Consider the following 21,658-nt stretch of genomic DNA (forward strand, 5'->3'; position numbering starts at 1 on the left):
GCTATGAGCTCAAGTGAACAGAGATTTCTCGAGAAAAGTCCAGTCGCACGATTTGGGGAAGTTTCTGCAGAAGAAGAAAGGAGATGTGAGCTGGAGTTGTTTTCTGGGAAAGCAGAGAGAAGAAAATGGCCTCACGTTGCTTCTCTGCTTTTCCACATGAAAGCCGCCGCGCTGGCTTGGCAACGCCGGCCGAGAAACAAACACATCTGAGGAACAATTAGTTCACAACAGCGAAGGTTAACATCCGCATCCAAGGCGGCCTACTGTTTAACACTGGGATTAAAAAGCTGCAGGTCTCTAACGAACATCTCGTCCTCTCCGTCCTCAACACGTGGACGGAACAAGGTCATCGCTCAGCCAGAGTCTGACTCACGACCCTGGGAGCTGCTCTCTGTTCTGCATTAATGAAAACAAGCTCAGCACGGAACAGGAAACCTCTCGGATGTCTCGTGTCATCACTAAACTCTCATCGATTCTCACAACGGAGCAGAACTGCCGTCCTTTCATGCTCAGCTGCGGCCTTTCTGCTGATGGTAGCATTAATACAATAAATATGACGCATGACTGTATGTGTGTGTTGTGTGTGTGTGTGTGTGTGTGTGTGTGTGTGTGTGTGTGTGTGTTGTGTGTGTGTTTTGTGCCAGGTTGTCATGACTCAGCGTTGTGAGATGGAACGTCCAGTAACTCTGGATTTGTTCTGGCGTCACATTAGAGGGACAGGACAGATGTGACAGAACAGAGCAGGAGTCCAATCAAACTTCACATACAGAAAAATGTGTCATAATGTCACAATGTGTTATCTTATTTTTGATTTGAACTGTAGGGATTATAGAAAAAAAAGAAACGTGTATATTACGTTTCTCCCTTTCTTCCTTTTGTAAACTACTTTTCACTTGACAATCCAAACCAATTTTCCAACATTTTCATCACATCCCATCGACTGAAAAGCTTTAACGCATGATTCTCGCTCAGTTTTTTGAATTAATCTCATTGAGCTGTAGGGATAATAGAAATAAAGAAAAGTGTATATTAAGTTTCTTCCTTTGTAAACTACAGAGCGTACGGACGTGTTTCCCCCGATTTGACATGTATTTGAATTCAGCGCCATTAAAGGACAAAAGCTGAGGCTAGAAACGCTCCGACAAAATAGATAATTCAAAGGTTTATCAGTTATAGGTCTGGATCTTTAATCCTTATTCTGATCTGTGTGTTTTTACACTCAGTCGTATTTAATTTGCTCTGTTTTGTGCTTTGGAAAGATGCATTTCTGGAGCTACTTCTTTCCGAAAGCATGAAGAGAAAATCCATTTACAGAACGGACATTTAAAACGTAATCCCGTTGCAAACTTCAGGATTAGGAGGGTGACACGGGTCGTTTGTCTTCCTCTCCCACCCCCCACCTCCCCCTCTTTCCCTCTGTTCTCTCAGCCTCCAGGGGAAATCGTGGACTTTGGGAAAATAGCAAAATGAGTGTTTTCTCAAAGCGCCCTCTCCCCTTCCCCCCCATTTCCCTGGTCTTCCACCCCGTCCATCCCTTCGCCTACTCACACCATCAGCCCGCTATTTTTGTTTTTTCCCACAGTGCCGATGGCTGTGTGCTCTGAAAAGAGAAATCACAGGTCACCTGGGGTCAAGAAATGGGGGGGGGGGGACTAAGAGATGAAGGCTGGAAAAAAACCTCGCTCGGCCTTGATTTGATATGCAGGAAATAAATTCCTCGGTAGTGTTTTGCGGGATTTGAGAGAGGAAAAGAAACGAGAGCAGGTTAGAGGAGGAGGTTTCGGGAAAGGGAGGATGGATATGAAAATAAAAGCGAGCTGGCAGGAGAAGGATGAGAGCGTGGTCGTTTTCAGACATGAACCCGTTGGCTTCGCTGCAGGACATAGTCAGGGTCGGACACGTTCTCCAGGACAGGGAGGAACCTTAACAGAACATGCAGGCGGAGGGGGCGGAGTCTCAAGTTGACGTCTTCTACTTGACCGGCTCCTCTTTTTCCTCCTGAGCCCCTCCAGATCATTTCAGGAGAACATCCAGAGTTCAGCTCATGGGATGAATCCAAACATTCGAGAATTAGGGAGGAGACGAAGGAGAAGCAAAGGGGAAACTCGGTATTTACACAATCTATTAATGAGACACATTACGGGAGTGTTCTCACAATCCACCTCTCTCCGACCTCCGATGCCTCCTGAACTACATCTGACCACCAGCTTTCCATCCTCTGACTCATTAGAACAAGTGTCGAGAGAGCAGCCACAGATAAAATCACAAAAGAAATCACAAATCAAAAAAGAGAAGACCAAAGGGGGATTTATACAATTTGGCAAAACAGCCTTTTTCCCCTGAAGTGAAACAGAGATTGTTGTAACTCCGCTGAACAAAGAACTGAAACTCTGCGGTTCTGAGAGCAGCAAGAAGAGAATCTGGAAACCACGATTCTCCTTCTCCTTTACAGAGAGTTCTGCTTCTCTCCTTCTCTCTGCTCATGAGAGAATCTGTGTTTTCAGATCGTAAGCAGCTTCCATTATGGAAAGCCCCCGTCATCCCTGCTGTGGCATATCTCTGCTCTTAGTAAACTCTATTTCCATATTCCTATTCATCCACGGATAGAGACGGCATGAGCTGGCATGGAAAATCCCACCTCAGTCTAAACACACACACACACACGCACACACACACACACACACACACACACACCAGGCCAGCATTACAGCTTGGACAGATCACTGAGATCTTAACTGAGGCCTTTCAGGAGACTTTAACGTCCTCCCTCCCTCCCTCTCTACCTCCCTCTCTCCCTCCCTCTCTCCCTCCTTCTCTTCCCACATACTCTGTCCCTTCAGTACCAGTCTGCCTTCCACCTCAGGAGTTTACATTTGGAGCCGAGTGCACGGAGGCACAGTGACTCGCGTCTGGTATTTTTTCATAAACACAGACTTAAAGGTAAAGGGGGCACAGGAAGGATTATTATGACAGCGACTGCTTATCACACGAGTCGCTTCTCTCTGTGTGTCTGGACTCGCTGGGAGTCAAACTGAAAAGCAGTCAACAGAAAACTTCCCAGTTTGAATAAGAGGCAAGATAGTAAACAACGAGACAGACAGGAGATACCATCAGAGAACAACTCACACACATGAATTTCTGAGCAAAAACAGTTCATATCAAATCTGTGCATCTACGACTTGAGATGCAAGTGGAAAGCAGCAGAACGGCCGTCATCTTTCAGATCAGCAACAAACCGAGACATCTATGAAATGTAACAAACCACAGCACTTTAAAAAGTGTCTCATTTTGTGCGTATCAGCTGTTGTGTAGCGTTTGTTATGTTCCCGTCAGGCGGCAGGGACGGGAGGAGACTTGGACTGGAATCCCCGTCAGTAGCACGATAACGCTGCCTTGCCGTGACCTTGACTCACACAACACGACCTCCAGTGTGAAAACAAACATCTCCTCAAGTGGCCGAGCTCTCACCTCCTTCACTGGTGCGTAGCTCCACCCAGGGCGACCAGGCCGACGGGCCCTGGCTGCTGTCACAGGCCACCCTCACAGTGTAGAGGCTGTGGGGCTCCAGGTCCCCGAGGAGGTGGGTGGAGGGGGGGATGTTCACGTTCTGGTCGTGGATCATCTTCCCTGTGCCGCTGACGAGCGAATCTCCCCACTGCCGGGCCTGCAGGACGGAGATAATACACTTAAATATGCTTTTAACAACAGGTTCCTGATCGTGTTGTTGAATTTGGTTCACTGCTTAAAAGGCACAAACAGGAACACCCAACCAAAGCTGAACCTGGACAAATACACACAAACTCAGAGCAACATCATATAGAAAGCAACTGGATTCAAAAGGGAAATGTCACCTGAATTAATATTATTAATCTGTATTATTGACCAATTTAAGGGTTTTAGATATTTGTGAAAAATACTGCGAATTAAAAAGCGGCTATGACAAAAACTAATCTAAGAAAGTTTATCTTGTAATCTTAACAAAATTTGTGTTAAATTACTTTAAATTACTTTTTGTAATAATAATTGATGCTTAATTTATTAATTCATAGGAAACAATGGGTTAAGTTGTCAAAACAAGATTAAAAAACCTAGTCTCAACCTGGCAGACCCTTGTTTATGAGTTATTGTGGAGGGAGAGAAAGGAGGTTGTTGTCTGATGACAGGTTTCTGATTGTGTTGTTGAATTTGCTTCACTGCTTAAAGGCCCAAACAGGAAGAGGATGCTGTTCTTTTAGTGCATAACATTTATATTAATTATAACTCATATGACGGAGAAATCTGTTCCAACATGTTCATGATTTAAGATAAAACAACAAAACACCCAACCGAAGCTTAACCTGGACAAATACACACAAACTCAGAGCGACAATATGTAAAAAGCAACTGGATTCAAAAGGAAAATCTGATCTGAATTAATATTATTAATTTATTATTATTATTGACCATTTAAGGGTTTTAGATATTTGTGAAAAATACTGCGAATTAAACAGCGGCAATGACAACAACTAATCCAAGAAAGTTTATCTTTATCAAAATTTGTGTGAAATGACTCTAAATGACTTTTTGTAACAACAATTTATCCTTTGCTTATTTAATTCATAGAACACAATGGGTTAAGTTGTCAAAACAATAAGAAAACCCAACCAAAGCTGAACCTGGACAAATACACACAAACTCAGAGCAACATCATGTAGAAAGCAACTGGATTCAAAAGGGAAATGTCATCTGAATTTAACTATTAACTAATTAATACTGTTGACAAATATCTTACGACAGAGGGTGTAAGATATTTGTGAAAAACACTGTGAATTAAAAAGCTGCTATGACAATAACTAATCTGAGAAAGTGATTCTTGTACCTTTCACTAAATTTGTGTAAAATGACTTTAAATGGCTTTTTGCTATAATAATTTATGCTTAATCTATTTAATTCATAGAAAACAATGGGATAAGTTGTCAAAACGAGATTAAAAAGCCTAGTCTAAAGCTGGCAGACACTTGTTTATGACTTATTGTGGAGGGAGAGAAAGGAGTTTGTTGTCTGATGCCTAACGACGGTTGGAAAGTTGACGCTCGTTACGTGTTAATTGTGTAAACTGGTGTAAAAGCTGTGTGAGTGTGAGCCAGACTCAGCAAGGTGCAGCGTGAGCAGAACTCATTAACCCAACGATCCCAGACATGGAAACCTGCTGCCTCTGCAAAGCCACGCTGGGGAAAAACAGCACGTTTTAAAGAGGAACACAAAGCAGAGAAGAAGAAATAAAAAAATCCTTCATTGCACAAATCTTGAAAACCACATTAAAGTGTCTGGTTCTTTGTTCTCTGCCGCAGGCGACTCGCTGCATCTCACAGTCAGAGCTGCTCTGAACAGGGGAGCTACAAATTACATGAGCAGAAACAGATTAGCTGTGTGTGTGTGCACGTGAGTGGGGTGTGCACGTGACTGTGTGTGAGGTCCGGGTATTCCTCATGTAGTGGGGACCTAGGTCTGTTTATACACTCACATTCTGGGGACTTGTCTTCCTTATGGGGACAAAAAGCAAATCCACTTGGGTTTAGGTCAAAGTTTAGGATTAGGCAAGAAGTAAAGGTTGGAATAAGATAACAAGAAAGTTACCAGAGTGTGTGTGTGTGTGTGTGTGTGTGTGTGTGTGTGTGTGTGTGTGTGTGTGTGTGTGTGCGTGTGTGTGTGTGTGTGTGTTATGCACTGCTTTGGCAGTAACTTTTAAAAACAACAGCAGTCTGAGTTATCTGAGTAATTTCAAGATATATTAGATTATTTGAATGAGTGAATGAATGCTGTGTGTGTCTGTGTGTGTGTCAGAGATGTGAATCACCGTGCAGCCTGTAAACAAGTGTGTTGAATCTAATTGTGAGTCTGAGTCACACTGCATTCCCCTCGCATGGCTCAGACCAACCGTACCTGCTGCCTATAGCCTGCTTTCTTTGTTTCTTTGTTTCTTTCTATGTTTCTATGTTTCTTCCTTTCTATGTTTCTTTGTATCTTTGTATCTTCCTTCCTACATTCCCTTATTTGTTCGTTTTGTTTTTTTATTCTTTCCTTTCTTTCCTTTTTTGTTTCTCGCTGCTCGTTGCCACACAAAGAAAAGTTAAATTCAAATGATTTCTGCCCTGTTCTGCTGAGGCTGGCCCCTCGCCTTGTTCCCCTGTGAGGGGGGGTGGAGGGGTGGAGGGGTTGAGAGAAGACCGAGGGGAAAGGCGGGGTGAGAGGGAAAGAACAGCGAGAGGTATGAGGGGCAGCTTTATTAGAACCAGACGTTTCGGGGTGGTGCTGCACGGCTGCAGAAGACAAATAGTTCCCCGGCTCTGCAGCGGCCACAGAGCTGCAGAGTGGCCGAGAGACACTGACAGGGAACAGGAGAGAGAGAGAGAGAGAGGGAGCGGTGCTGGTCCAGGAGGCCACTTTCCCAGAGTGAAACCTGAGCCACTGGTGTAGGAATAGAGCAGGGAGGGGTAGAGGATGAGTTAAGAGAAGAAAAGAGAAGAAAGCCCTCTTTTCTTTAAAAAAAAATCAGCCCTGGAAAAAGGTGCGACTCTGTTTTGCAAAGTCCCACAAACAGAGGGATGAGTTTATTTAACACGCAGGTCAAACAGTCCCAGTTTTCCAGGCTTGTTTTCTCAGCGACTTGTGGTTTTGTCCTCTCTCTCTCTCTCTCTCTCTCTCTCTCTCTCTCTCACGCTGGTGTCACGTGCTCTCACCTGAACGGTGCAGCGGATGATCGGGTAGTCGCCGCCGAACCCAGCACGCCACGACAGGCGCACGCTGGTCTGATTGACCTCCACGGCTCGGAGGTTCTCAGGCTTCAACGGAAGAACTAGAGACCAGATAGAAATATAAACTGATTAGATAAACAACAACAAACCAGGAGAGGTTTGTTAAAGAGGCCGGACAGGAGTTCTGGTGCCACCTACCAGTGATGGTGCCGGATCCAGACGTGGCCACACCTTTTTTGTTGTGAGCTTCACAGGAGAAAGTGCTGGTCCGGTTCAAACCTGGACGGGAAAATCAAAACAACACACACGTGTGAAGAGAGAAACGTTTGAGCTCTTCAGAAACCAGAGTGCTGAGTCGCAAATAATAATTATGTGAGAAACGGTGTGAAAGTTTGAAGTGAAGTGAGAATAGTGAGAGGGTAATGGTTTCCATAAGGTAACGTGATCTCTCTCTGTCAACCCTGGTATGATCCTGTGTGTGTGTGTGTGTGTGTGTGTGTGTGTGTGTGTGTCAGGACATTTTTAAGAGAATAGAAAAACTAAAGGGCTGAAAGACATAAAACAGGTCGAGACTCTTTCTGCTCCATTTGAAAATCAAAGCATCATATTTCACTTTCTTCATTCAACACACACTCGTCTTGTTAATGTAGCTTCTTCTTGCTTATGTTATTATTTTAATCAGTTTGTCTTGACGATGACGTAAAGGTTACATAATAAATAATAAATACAGTGAGATATGGTTCAACAGCATCTCCCATTAATGTTTCTTTTAAGGTTTAAAAAATGTATAATCATCGAAATTGCTTGAAACATCATGTTTGCCTACATATTTGGTTGTATTTGTGTTTTTCGTTTTCTTTGTAGTTATTTATGATAAAGTCTATTGTTAAACTCAAAAACACGTTTCTGTTTAATAAAGGGTTTGATAACGTTGATCCAATATTATTTTAATATATGTATCGGCAAATATATCCCTCTTGGAAAGTTGGTACTCCATATTGGTGGATCTGGATATTATATAGAACCACTTATCTTTAGATCTGTATATCAGTCAAAGCTTGAAGACACTAAGTCTCAACTAATGTGTTCAAACCACCTTGAACTCATTATCTAACTCAGACTGGATGATAACACTTCTTCACGCCGGCAGCAGCTTGTTGATAGTGGAAACATTTCTTGCAGAGAATTTATCTGAGAACAGAGAGAATCGGTTCTGCAGAGTCTGAGCTGCCGAGGCTCCTCTGACACCGTGACACCGACATTCAACACAGAATGAGTCGTCTGACAGAAGTGACTCACAGTGGGCTCACACACTCCAGTCATACCACAAGACTACACACACACACACACACACACACACACACACACACACGCTGAAACATGTGATGTTCACGTTTTATCACTGTTATCTAACACCCCCGACACTGACCACCAGCCACCAACACAGGATCACAGTGTGTCGCTCCGCACGGACGGCACCATGCCTCCATTGTGTTGCGGCCGGAAAAAGAACAGGGGGTACGATCCTCTCTGGGTGAGGCGGGGGGGGGGTGAGAGAGAGGAAGAGGAGGGAGGGATGATGACTGGCGGCTGTGTGGGTGAATGAACTCCTCATCAGGCCATCTCGAGATTGCGCCACTCGTCCTTCTGCCTGTTTCCGTCCCCGTCAGCAAACTGCAGCACAACATCCAGCGAGAAGCGGAAGCTGTCGGTCAACAGGAAGCTCTGAGCTCATGGGCATCGCAGTACTGACCAGTATTACTCAGAGAGTATTACGACAGGGGCTTACTGTACTTTTCATCGTTTTGTTGATGTGCTCCAGCTGCTTGTTTTGTTTTTTACAAGGGAAATAGTCATTGTTGATTTAACGACTCCCTTTTAGATTTCTGGAAAAGAATCATGTTCATAAATCCAAACTGTGTTATTACTTTTAAATGTTTTCATGCTCTGACTTTCAGAAAACACATGACTTTCCTCGGACCAATGCTGCAGCTCCTCTTTTCAGCCTCTGACGGAAACACTTTGTTATAGCGCCTGTCTCTTTAAGACCCCCCCTTCTGGTAAAGCTTCTTAACTTTGACGAACTTTTAAAAGCAGTGTAATAGATTAGAAAGAAGTATGGCCTAGGGGGTAGAGTGGTCGTTCTCCCACAAGAAGGTTGCCGGTTCAATCCCCACTCTTCCCCAGTGTCCGTGGCAAGATACTGAACCCCTAAATGGCCCCTCATAAATGATGAGTGTACCAATTGTAAGTCGCTTTGGACAAAAGCGTCAGCCAAATGACATGTAATGTAATGTAAAAGAAGAAAATACTCATCATAAACTCTAATAAACTCCTGTTTTCCAGTTGTTAGTTGTATCTACAGGAATCTTAAATGCAAATATATTCAGTTTGCAAAGATATAAAACAGAGGAATACACAAAACCCTCCGATAACAATGGATGTTAGGCCCCAGAACACGAGCATGGAACAGTTTGTGAGGACTTTCTTCAAGTTTGTGCTCACTGGTGCACTGGGAATAATACAAAAGGGGTTTTAGCTCCTTCACTGTCGATCACATGTGAGTGGAAAGTTGCAGTTACAGGGGAACTCATTGTCCTTGACTCCTCGCAGATCCGTGTCACTCCTCCTCACCGGCCTATTGAATGATTATTTGCGTTTGCCGTGGTGCGGACCTGTGGTCTGTCGGAGCAGCTGCCCATTCCACAGCTGTGAGTGCAGGTTCCCGGCAGCGGCACGTTGGCAGCCTCCTCGGATGAGTCAAACCAGATCCTCACAGGGACCACTGCCGCCTGCCCCTCGCTCCATCAGTCTGACTCCGCCTGTCCTCCTACTGCTGGACCTAACACAGGCCGGAGCTCTGGCACGCACCCGAGGTCTGCAGCCAGTAACTGAGCCCTCCTCCTTTTTTATAACTGTCCTTTTATCTCTTCATGTCCTCTTCTCCCATTAGTCCATCTTGTGCCTGCTGCTCTGTCTTTACCCAACAACCACAAAACCACAAGTTACAATGGATCCAGTGGCAGCGGGCCAGCCGACCCTCTCTCTCTCAGGGGGAGGGTGGTTACTCTGTGGTTTTGTTTCAGCCCTGAAGGGGGGAGGATCTCTTAAGTCTTTGAAACTATAGAAGAGAGTTTCAGTGCTGCTTTTTAAAGAGCAAATTATAATCAACCTAAATGGATTAAATGCAAACCAAGGTTTTTTTTTATTGTGGTTGTTAAAGCGATTTAAACAACGTTGCTACTTGGACTAGAACTAGAACTTACTGGAATGTAAATCCCTGTGACCTTTGACCTCTGCCCACCCAAATCTAATCAGTCGATTTGTGAGTCCATGTGAATGTTTGTACTACATTTGAACGGATTCCTTCGAGGCGTTGCTGAGATATCGTGTTCACAACAATGGACACGGACAGACGGACGACTTGAAAACAAAGCCTCCAGCCTCTCGGTCTTTCAGGCGTTGAGACAGAAACTGTCTAAACGTGGCGTTGAGCGCTCAGTGCAGTTTGATACCTGTGAGGTTGAGTGTGGAGGGCGACAGCGCCACCGGGTCCGACAGGGAGTTGAGCGGCGCCCCGTCCTGCAGCCAGATGACCCTGACCGGCTCGGGGGGGCCGTGGGCCACGCAGCTCAGGCTCAAGGACACGTTGGCCACCACTGACCTGTGCTGGGGCTCCACGGAGAAATGAGGAAGGCCTGAGGGAGGACGAGCGGAGTCAGACTTTTCACCAACAATCCAAACAAATCGGCTTTGTCGCTGTCAGTAGATGAACTCACCCTCCAGCTGGATGCTCCCCTCCTCAGACAGAACCTGCAGATGCTCCGACAGAACAGCACATCTGTACGAGCCCATGTCCGGAAGCTGCACCTTCTCAATACTGGAAAATCAAAGGAACATGATTTCAGTGCTTTCATAAATATCAAGCAATGACAAAACCAAAGTGACAAAAGTGGGAGAAAGAGGCAGAAAGAGTCTGATTACTTCCCTTCCACATTTTGCTTTCCAATCATTCAGGGATTAAACACATTCAGGGATTCTACTGGTTTTATCAGTTATTTAAAGTTCTCTCGAAAGCAGCTGGAAGTCAGTGCACGGATCCAACAGAACTGGTTAATCCAGGTGAACGGATAAGGTGGAGGAACAGGAAGTTAAATACAATCACAGCAGATTTGGAGCAGGTGTGGCTCCCTTGTGACATTTATTATTAGAAAGAAGCAGATGTCCGTCACAGATGAAACCGCCGCCTACCTCAGCGTGCTGATTATCTTCCAAATGTTGGAGCCAGTGTGACCTTGGAACTGGTTGGTGTCTGCGTACTGGAGTGGAACGCCGTCTCTCAGCCACAGCACATCGGGCGGGTCCTCCTCCTCCCCCCCCGACCCCGTCAGGATGCACTGCACCCGGACGGGTCGGCCCAGCGACGAGATGACATCGCCAGGACTCCGCTCAAACTCCAAATCTGTGATTGAGAGAAGGAGGAAGTGGGAAAAGTGGGTTTGTGTTTCTGTCACTTGTTAAAAAACATACAGTAAAACCATATCAAACAACCTGGAGCTTTCCCTTCTAAAGACTGCGTTAGGTCCGACTTTATAATATGTTCATACAATATTAAAATGGGATTCGACACAGTAAATCTAGATATTTGGCCTTTGAATGGTTTGAATCTTGCAAACAGAAACAATGGTTTATTCAAAACGAATCGTGTAAACATGGTAAACATGACTTCTCTTGAAGGTATAAACCAAAAGAAAACTAGAAAGTCACTGAGTACAGCGCATACCTCCGCTATATTTAATTTCACACACTTTTCAATATCTGTTCTCTCATAATGGCAGGTTTTTTTTATCAAGATCCATGAATTATTCCCTGGGAAATTAGTGAAAATGTCCGAAACCAACAGAAATTCAATTTAAAGTGAGATTAATACACGTTGAGAAGCTGCAGCAGAATTTGTTTGAATGAACGACTCAAAAACGTAAGTGATCATCAATATGAATGTTGACATGTCGATGAATCAACTGATCTTTTCACCTCTGAACCCGTCATTGTGCCGTTTGCTCACTCTGATAAATCCGCTCATTAATGCAGGACTGGTTTCATCCCACCACCGAGTTCACCAGCACCACACCGGCTCTTCAGTGAGTCTGGTTATCTGGTGACTGAGAGAGGAGCTGACCTGAGGAGCACGGAGCTGATACTGGGACAAAGGCTCCTTGTTCCTGCCCCAGTGTCACAGCCCACAGAGCAAACACCACACACACATCCAGGGTTTCTCTCAGGCTGCAGGTCGACTGGGAATCTGCTCAACGTCCACAAAGAGAACATCGCCAGAAATATACGATGACTATAAACTCCTCGTGGCTGCTTCTGGCTTCTCTCGCTTTTCAGACATTTAACGGAAACGAGAGATGACGCCGAGGATAAATCATGTGCGTCGGTTTAAAAACTAAAAGAACAGACACACCCGTGGGTTTGTTTAGTCCTTTAGTCCTTGGGTCACTCTCTGTCTTCTGAGGTATCAAATAAAAATGCTAAGCATCCGAGGCACGAGCACCCTGCACTTGATAAGAAAACTTAAAAGATTAAATGATTTGGGAACCTTCCAACTCGGCCGGAGTTTTAGAATTTCTGGACGGGAATAAATCACACGTTTCACCGAGTGACGCCTGTAAAGATTTTCTCAAGCTCGTCAACCCGCCCTCATCGTCTATTTCACGGCCGACCTTCGACCCCTTCACCCCGGAGGGCTGAGGGAAAAACACACGTAAACACTCATCATTCATCCGCAGCAGACGGACCTTAAAACAACTGGATGAATGTTTTGCTTCCGCTGACTATCACAAGCAAAAGCTCATCCCACGATACAATGAGTGTTAATTTAAGATGAGACTAGAGGATCGAGAATTTCCAAAAATATAGACTTTGTTTTGTCTAGTTATGTTTTCATCTGTTGGTCTGTTTGTCAGCAGGATGACGCAAAACCTACTGCCGGGATTAAACCACAGAACCAGGAAATACAAGATGTTTTTCAACATTTTCAAAGTCAAATATACAGGATTGAAATGCTGCTTCTCTCTGATCCCCAGTGTAAATATATAAGTACACAAGCGACATATAAATATACAACATAAAAGCACACAAGCGACATGTAAGTACACAACATACACAACATGTAATTATGCAGTCATAAGGGCACAGGGAGGATATGAACCTCAGTGTGTGATTATAGTGCAAAGTGGAATAGTGCCAAATAGATGAATCAGTGCAAATACTTAATGACTAATGTGGAGACAATTCACAGTTGTGTCCAGTTGTGTTCATCCAGAGCAACAACAGCAGCAGATGTTGTGACTTCATTTACATGTTTTCTGATATTTTTAACTGTTTGTACCATTTGTTGCAGATCCAGATTTAAAAATCCAGATCTAATGAATTGAAATGTGGTTTCTCTGCAGGGGACAGCTCGGCCTTGGCGGATGTGCACGCTCTCTGGGTGTCATTCTAGTTCCCCTCATATGAACATGCTCTCTACACTTCACATGCACACGTACGTGCACGACTCCGGCCTTCAGAGAGCTTGTTAGGAGCGTGCAGTAAACCAAGGGCCCTGCTGAGTCTCTGCTCCACCGCCTCTCCGGCTCTCGCAGCTCTTCTGGCGTTAAAAGTCATTCCTCCCTTTATTTTTAAGCTTGGCTGATTCCTTTCAACGATCTGCTCGGCCTCGACTCGTTTCTCTCTCCATTTTTTTTCTCATCCTTCAGCAGAAACCTGAACAAAACCAGCCCTACTTTCTTTCTCTGTCTCTTTAGTGCTGCATTCATGTAATAATAAGCCTGTAAAGCTTTTATGAGAATGCAGAGGTAGACAAGAGGCAGCAGGTCATGGTCAAAGTGTATGTGTGTGTGTGTGTGTGTGTGTGTGGCCCCTGCTTCATTTGTGATTATCTCCTCCCTTTTGTCCCCTCTTGTCCCTGGAGGTCCCACACTCTTCTGTCTCTCTCCACCCTTCCTCTTTCTGAGTCTCTGGAAAATGCTCAGATGTTAAATGTCAGTGGACTTGCACATACCAAGAAACTACCACCACACAGCCCGAGCATTTATCCTCCTTCTCTCTCTTTCTGGCTTTTTGACGCTCCTCCATTCTCAAGCCCGAGCCTTTGCCCTCTTTCTCCCTTGGCCTCCCTTTCATGCCTTTCTTCGGATTCATCGCTACACATTTTGCCACCTCCCCTCCCAGCTCTTTCTCCTGCGCTCTTGCCCCCTTACCCCATCCATCATTCCAGTGCTTGAGTCACACCGGCTCTGACTCACAAGCCAAAAGCATTCGACCCCCCCCTTCCTCCCTTCCTCCTCCTCAACTCCCGGGCCCCTCTCCAGCCGTACCTACATCCAAATAGGAACTGAGACATCAGGGGGAAAATTCTCCTCCTGTGAAGCTATTAAATCACAGCAGCGTGGAGTAATCTCTGTCCCTGCTGGTCATAGATCTGACTGAGGGCAGAGGTGCAGTTCCCAGAGAGAAGCTGCGTGACTGTAATGGTCAAAACACATGAGCTGACAGGTGGAGGCCCCTGGAGGGACTCTGTGTTTTTTATCCGCTGGCTGCCGAGGTCAGAGTTTTGGAAACAGAAAATGACCTGAATGAAAGTTGGCAGTGTTTCCATGCACACTTACAGCTGCAGTTTAAAATGAACTGTGAGTGTCAACACTATTTATAGAGCAAGGTTTGTGTTTTTGCTCTTCTGGCTGAGGAGTGGGCTTTAATGATGTTCCCTCACTTTCCCAGAAGGATGTATTTTAAGCCTCAGAGGTGAGACTTGTCTCTCAAACTTCCACATCAGGAGGAAACCCTCAGCTCTGGTTGCTGCACCTGATCATCATGGAAAACAGATCTCCAGACAAAAACAAACACACACTTTCCTTCTGGGTCTCAACATCAGCAGATTTGTGTAAAAACCCTTCTTTTATCACCTTGTTTTAAAAGTGGAACGGCTCCCTCGGTGTTGGCCACAGATGTTGAAGCGCTTCCAGCTGCGGCTCCACTTCTCCAACCCGCAGCAAATTGATTTAACGAGTTATAGGAGCAGAAAGCTGACGGAGCTAATTGCTCATTAAGATGTTTGGTGAAGCTGCCAAACAACAATGAGGAGGAGTGAGGGTGGGGGTGTGGGTGGAGGGGGGCTCCAGCTTACCTGTTAGAGAACCTGCGCCCACCGACCTCCAGGCGGACAACATGAGGATCAGGAGCGACCATCTGTGAAACCAGGTCATGGTTCCTCTGGACGTGAAAAGCAGCTTCAGGAGAATCTTGGAAACATCTCCGGACTCCATCACCGCATCTCAGCAGCTCCAACACCCCCACCTACCCCCCCACCACCTCCTCCTCCTCCCAACTCAGATGATCCAGAAACCGGTTTATCCGCGACTGGGAACCAAAACAAATCCGATTTCACACAGATCGTGGACGAGAGAGAGAATCCTCCGCGGGTCCGGTCGCTTCCCCAGGTTGTGTTGTTGTTGTTGTTGTTGTTTTGTGTTGATCCAAACACGCACGGCTCTCCAAGAAACGAGCGCACTCCAAACTTGGAACTTTCCCTCCTGAAGTTTTCTAAATCCCAGTCTGTACAGTAGAAAACCAGTGAGTGTTCTTCTTTAAACCAATGTTCCCAGCAGCTTCTCTCCTTCTCACCGGTTCCCTCAGACTCACTCAGACATCCCCCCCCCTTCGCCCTTTCTTCTCCCTCTCTCTCTCTCTCTCTCTCTCTCTCCCCCCTTCAAACAGGATTCAAATTCCTCAACTCAACTTCTTTGCACCCTCCTCCTCCTCCTCCTCTTCTCACTCCTCCTCCTGGGTCTCCCTCCTTCCCTCGGAGGATGTGAGGAACCCTGCGGCAGCTGATTGTCTCCGAACAATCCCCCATTCGCTTTTTAATTACGCACGGATCCACACAAGTTGCAAATAGCCGCAGTGAATCGACCATTTCCCGCTGGAAACACAAAGTGGCCTGTGTGTGTGTGTGTGTGTGTGTGTGTGTGTGTGTGTGTGTGTGTGTGTGTGTGTGTGTGTGTGTGTGTGTGTGTGTGTGTGTGTGTGTGTGTGTGTGTGTGTGTGTGTGTGTGTGTGTGTGTGTGTGTGTGTGTGAGTCCGTCTGATGTCGGGAACCTTAGCAGAAGAGAGTAAACGAGTCGGTTTACTCACAGATTCAAATCAGATTATTTTTAAAACACAAATAGTGAAACTGTGAAATTGCCAAATAGCAAAAATCAAGAGCAGAAGTAAAAAATGGAATTGAAAAAACACTTATAAAGGATTAAAATTAGATGAGTTTTAGATTGAAAACTTTGTACAGCAGTGACTAACTTTTATTTTCTTGATTATTAAATTTATTCTCATAATTAATTGAGACGTTAATCATATATGCAGCTGATTTCATAAATATTGTTTATCCAACAGATATTCTTAGCACCATTAAAGTTGTATTTTTATCTCACTTTATTATACCTCCATTGTTTTAGTTTATATATATTTGTTCAAATTATATTTGCTATTGTTTTTGCTACTTTGCTTTGATTTGACTGCGTCTCATTTCGGTTTGTGTGTCTTTGAATGTTTGTTTATTTTCAGCACTGCAGCTCTATCATTATCTCCACCTCATTGTGTGCCTAGGGTCAACACACAGGTTGAATGGATAAATGAATGATTCTCCGTGTCTGGGCCACAATACACATTAACCCCTCTGCTCATTAATTTGCATTGTTAATAAAAAACAACTTGTTCCGTCAGTTCTTTAAACGAGGTCCTGAAGAACCAACGACTTCTAAATGAATTTCCTCAATCGGCCTGAAAACTAATTAAGTGGATTTACACTACGACGTGAACTTTATTGACTTGCTGCTAAAAGTTTCAACCTTTATTGAACCAACATCTTATGTAGGGTGAGAATCACAGCCTCCTGATTGGATAAAGGGATTCTACCAAACATGGGTTAGTAATCAAACTTCTGTGTTTGCATGAAACTCCACTGATGCATCCTGAGCTGCAGACTAAATAAACGCTGCAGGTCCCATCACATCGGACTGGGATGTCTAGGGGGGGGTTCTGCTGGGAGAAGGCCCTGCAGAGTTCACGTGAATCATTTGTTTTCCGTCTCTCTCTCTCATTAAAGTGCTGGGAGGTGCTGGGATGCAGGTTGTGGACAGACCTGGTCCCACTGGCCCTTTAAGAGCGGCTCTGTGGACAGTGTTGTGTTCCCAGGGTCTTTAATGGAGACAGAGAGGGACTGAGAAAGACCCCATTGTATCTGCTCCCTTTTCAATAGGAGCTTGAGCAATGGCGCTCTCAGTGCTCCCAGATAGAAGCACAGAGAGGGGAGGGGGGGGAGAGGGGGTCACCGAGGGGGTCCTGTACAAGAAAGAGGGGAGTTCTTCTCCAAAAACACAAAGTTTTTTGGGGGCTGGATGAACCTGGGAGCCGGGAATGTTTGGGTTTTCGAGGGGGATGGGCGTCAGCGGCAGGAATCAACATTCAGGTTTTAAGCCAAATCCTGCAAACCTGATTCACCAGAACCCCCCCACCCCCCTGGACTTCAGGATTTACAGATTTTAAAAGGAAGTGAGAGTGGATTTGAAATGCCTCAAGTCAAAAAGCCACTCGGACCAGTAAGACCAGTCACAGGGTCACTGTGTCAGGCTGCAGCACCAGTGGCCTCCTGCACTGTCTGATGAACTAAACAACCTGTTTCCACTGAGAGACTCTACTGGCTCTTCTTCCTCTTCCTCTTCTTCACCTCCTTGTTTCTGCAGCCAAAGATGAAGTGCTTCCCCCAACCTGTTGATGCATCACAGGAACTGACGTGACGTGTGACCGCCTGGAGTTTCAAGGGCTCTTCTGTCCCCTGGTGGCGGAAAAAGGAAAATCCCTCTTTCCTCACATGGGAGCAAATCTCCCATAATTCAATTCAAATCATTTCACTTTGATAACAATTTGGAGGAGAAAGTTGGAGGAGCCTTGTTTGACTGTTTGTATTTTTCTAGTTATATTTATAGTTTTTATTTAGTTGAAGACTGTTTTGGTTGCTTGTAAAGTTTCCATTTCAGTAGTTAAAGCGTGAAAACTAACATAAATCTTCAGAATCAGAATCAGAATCAGAATCAGAATGGATTTATTGCCAAGTAGGTTTACACCTACCTGGAATTTTCTTTGGTAAAAAGGTGCATACATTTAACATAAAGCATAACAACACAATAAGTACTTCACATAAGAAAGAAATAACTGTATATAAAACAAATATATATACAAGACATTTTTCGTTTTTGTGTCGATTGTCATTGATCCAACAGCAAAAATTAATTGATATATTTTTTTCAGAATTCATCATAAACACAAATATTGGTTGAAAAAAAGGACATAGTCCCGTAAGAAGATGAAATTTCAGGATTGTATTCTATCTATCCATCTATCTATCCATCTATCATCCATCTATCATCCATCCATCAATCCATCCTTCATCCATCATCCATCATCCATCGATTATCTGTGCCGATTATCCTTTTGATAAGCTGCAGTCAATCCCAGCTGACATTGGGCGAGAGAGGAAGAGAACATCCTGGACAGGTCGCCATCATATCACAGGGCTGATAGAAGTCAGTGGTGGTTTGTGTCTTTATACAGATCTACATGTACACAGATAGATATAGATATTATAGACACAAACAACCATGCATTTGGAATATGGGAGGAAACCCATGAAGACCCTGATGGGCCAATAAGTTTGAATTTTCCAGTTTAATAAGTTTCCATCCTTGAACTTGAATTTGGGAATCTAATTCATGGACTCCGCAGGAGAACCAGGAAGAGAGAGACTCTATAGTTTGATATCAGTGAGAGTGAAAATATAAAGTTCCTGGAGGCAAATAAAAGATCCATTGACTCTGTGTTCATTTTTATTGTTGTTCTGATTCCTCTTTTAATCGCTGATTTATCAAAGTGTGTATTTTTAAGCCTCTTGTCTTTGTTCAGGAATCATCTAACAAACCATGTCTCCATGAAAGCTGTCCAGTGCAGTGGACGTTTTATTTTTATCCCTCCTGTTATATAACGTTATTCAAACTGTGATAATCAAGCTCGGACCAGGAACAATGAGAAACATTTAATCCAGGTTGGATCTGTGACCTTGAAAAGCCGTTAATATCTTGGAGGTTGTTGCACTGGTGAGGGCACGTGTCCCAGGTCCGGTTGGATTAGAACCGGGGTCGGATCTTCAGCACCACAACAACAGGCTTCCAGCTTTGCAAGAATAATAATCTGTTGTTTTTAATCTGCCTGAGCGGGAGGTGATCAAAACCCTGTCTCCTCCTCGGAGGCCGGGCGAGGAGCAGGTTTGATGACATTTCGATGTTGACCTGTCGCCCATATGGTTCGTCCAGGGCCGCAAAAAACAGAGGCTTAACTCTGTGTTTCTGAGAGAGGAGCAGCGTGGGACGGCCCAACGTGACCATGACATCTGGTGACGGCCATGATGAAAATCACAGGATCCCTCTGATGGGATTTGTCCATCGCTGTTATGATTATTATTCGTCCCTCCGAGGCTCATATGTCTCTGTGCAGAAGGGACGGCTCCAATTCCACTTACAACGGCACGGCTTTAAGGAGGGGAGGCCTAAATAGTGCGGATTATTCTCTCTGTCTCTCTCTCTCTCTCTCTCTCTCTCTCTCTCTCTCTCTCTCTCCCTCTCACCCTGTTCTTCATCATCAGAAGCCTCAGCGTCTCACTTCAGTCCCTGGTGCCGTGACGACCACAGGCATGAGCACAGCGGGCGTTCATCGAGGCTTCCTCAGGAAATATGGTAGGTGTGATTTGATTCCCTCAGGAGCAGGTCGTTCTTAATCTGAGGCACAGCTTATGTTTTATGTTGTGCATTATGTATATTTGTGCATTAAATGTAGGAGTTTTAAAGTTCTTTTAAATCCTCTCCCTATACTCCTGGGTTTTGATGTAGACCCTTTGGTTTCAGATATGCATGCCGTGTTGTTTGTGTGTGTTTTTTAAACTCTAGGACATTGATGATCAAATAAAAATAAAATATCTTTTGAGAAAATGTATGCACAATTAGAATATCCCTGGGTAGAGCAGTCCCCTTATTGAACCACATTTAAATCCACAAGATCCAGATTTTACTTGGACCTGCACCACATTACAAACATCAGTCCCCTAAACAGGTAAAAAGAAATGCTGGATCTGTCCTCTGATTCAGATCTGCAGAAAAATGTAACATATTCTTTCCTGACCCATCTTTCCATCCATATTTTTGTGATAATGCATAAACTAGTTTTTACGTAAACCTGCCAAGTGACAGACAAACACATATGAAAACCAAACATTTGAAATCCACAATCCTTTGAACAGACGCTTTTCCAGATTTGTCTTGAATCCTGACTTATTGCACCAGGTGATAAAGTTATGATTGTGATATTTCTCCCCTGTGGTGTAATAGTCTCTTGTTTCATTTTTTCTTCTAAGAACCACTTCTAAGAACTCATAGAGCTGCTGACTTTAACAATTAATATTAACGAGTCAACTGTCAGCTTCTGCCAGATGGAATATTATTATTATTTATCATAATTCTTTCCCTTTTCTTTTCCTCTTTACACTGTGCACGAACTTTAGTAAAAAATAACTTTGCAATATCACTCTTATGATGTCATATAAATAAATCAGTGCACACCGCTCTGCCTCTTTCCACCTGTCAGTCTGTAATCCTCTGTGTGGAGAACTAGAGCAAGTCTTCCCCATCCGTCCACATGTGTCCTCCATCTATTATCATTATTACTCAGCTGATCGCTGTCTGGGACAATCCATCGTGTGCGTCCTGCCCTGGAAACGTATTTTCAGCCTTAATCCCTGAAGGTGACGACTGACAGCGCTCGTAGGAAAAGTAGAATTACCTGATGTAATCGTTTCTACAGTTATTTTAGAAATCAGATCATATGCCAAAGCAGTCTGTCCCTGTTTTGTCGAGTGATCTCTTTAATATAACATTTTTGAATAGCCCTTATTTTAAATATGAATGTTGAAGGTGTCACTCATGAGGGGACTTTATGTGTCTGAACAGATTATTTAATATCCTCTGTTATGACACAGATGCAAAATCATATCCAGAGATCAGGTTTCCCCTAAGTTCACTGGTTCGGTTCTGACCCGGCCCAACATTATATCCATTATCGATTGTTGTTGAAAGAGAAATTATTGCATCGATGCTATTTTATTGCTCTTTATGTGGATATATTGGTAATAATTCTTCATCCCAATACTTGTCCAATTAAGACATAAACCAAATAAAACATATATTCACATAGCAAACCAAACCAGAGCGGCAAAAACCTGAATTAATCATAACACAAACCTTGTTGTCCACATATTCAAGGTTTGAGATCCTACACAGTCGTTTTTATGGGTGAATATATGAATATGAATAACTATAACTGGACCTTGTGTTTGTTTGCAGGGGGCTTCCTGTTTAAACAGTGGAAGGAGAAGCACCTGGTGCTGACCATGGAGGGAAACCTGCTGGTTTGCCGCGATGCAGAATCCCCCCCAGATCAGGTGGTCTCTCTGCAGACCAGCTGTGAATCCATCGTGGAGGGACGCGAGATCCTGGACCTGCCCCGGCTGCCACCAGGGGGCAGGAGAGACTGCTGCTTCGCACTCATCCTGCCCCAGAACAAGTTTCTGCTGCTGCTCACTGACAATCCAGAGGACTGCAAGTGGGTGTATATACTGTATATATATATATATATATATATATATATATATATATATATATATATATATATATATATATATATATATATATATATATATACTGTATATATGCACTTATCTTTCTTGTGTGTGGTGATTGTGATCCACAGGTTTCTGAGTG

The 21,658-nt window shown here is 44.2% G+C and overlaps 1 protein-coding gene across 1 annotated transcript in view; it reads right to left on the reverse strand.

Annotated features, from left to right (window-relative positions):
* Window positions 1–15,067, reverse strand: part of LOC133003014 (tyrosine-protein kinase receptor UFO) — a 31,003-nt gene extending 15,936 nt beyond the window's left edge. The window contains exons 1-7 of the mRNA XM_061072601.1: window positions 14,929–15,067; window positions 10,986–11,196; window positions 10,514–10,614; window positions 10,250–10,432; window positions 6,933–7,013; window positions 6,720–6,835; window positions 3,469–3,664 (exon numbers count right to left, since the gene is read on the reverse strand). Of these exons, the coding sequence (XP_060928584.1) occupies window positions 3,469–3,664; window positions 6,720–6,835; window positions 6,933–7,013; window positions 10,250–10,432; window positions 10,514–10,614; window positions 10,986–11,196; window positions 14,929–15,067 (1,027 nt within the window). The remainder of the gene's footprint in view (window positions 1–3,468; window positions 3,665–6,719; window positions 6,836–6,932; window positions 7,014–10,249; window positions 10,433–10,513; window positions 10,615–10,985; window positions 11,197–14,928) is intronic.
* Between the last annotated feature and the right edge of the window lie 6,591 nt (window positions 15,068–21,658).

Source organism: Limanda limanda, chromosome 6 (assembly GCF_963576545.1).
Source record: "Limanda limanda chromosome 6, fLimLim1.1, whole genome shotgun sequence".
Taxonomy (NCBI): Eukaryota; Metazoa; Chordata; class Actinopteri; order Pleuronectiformes; family Pleuronectidae; genus Limanda; species Limanda limanda.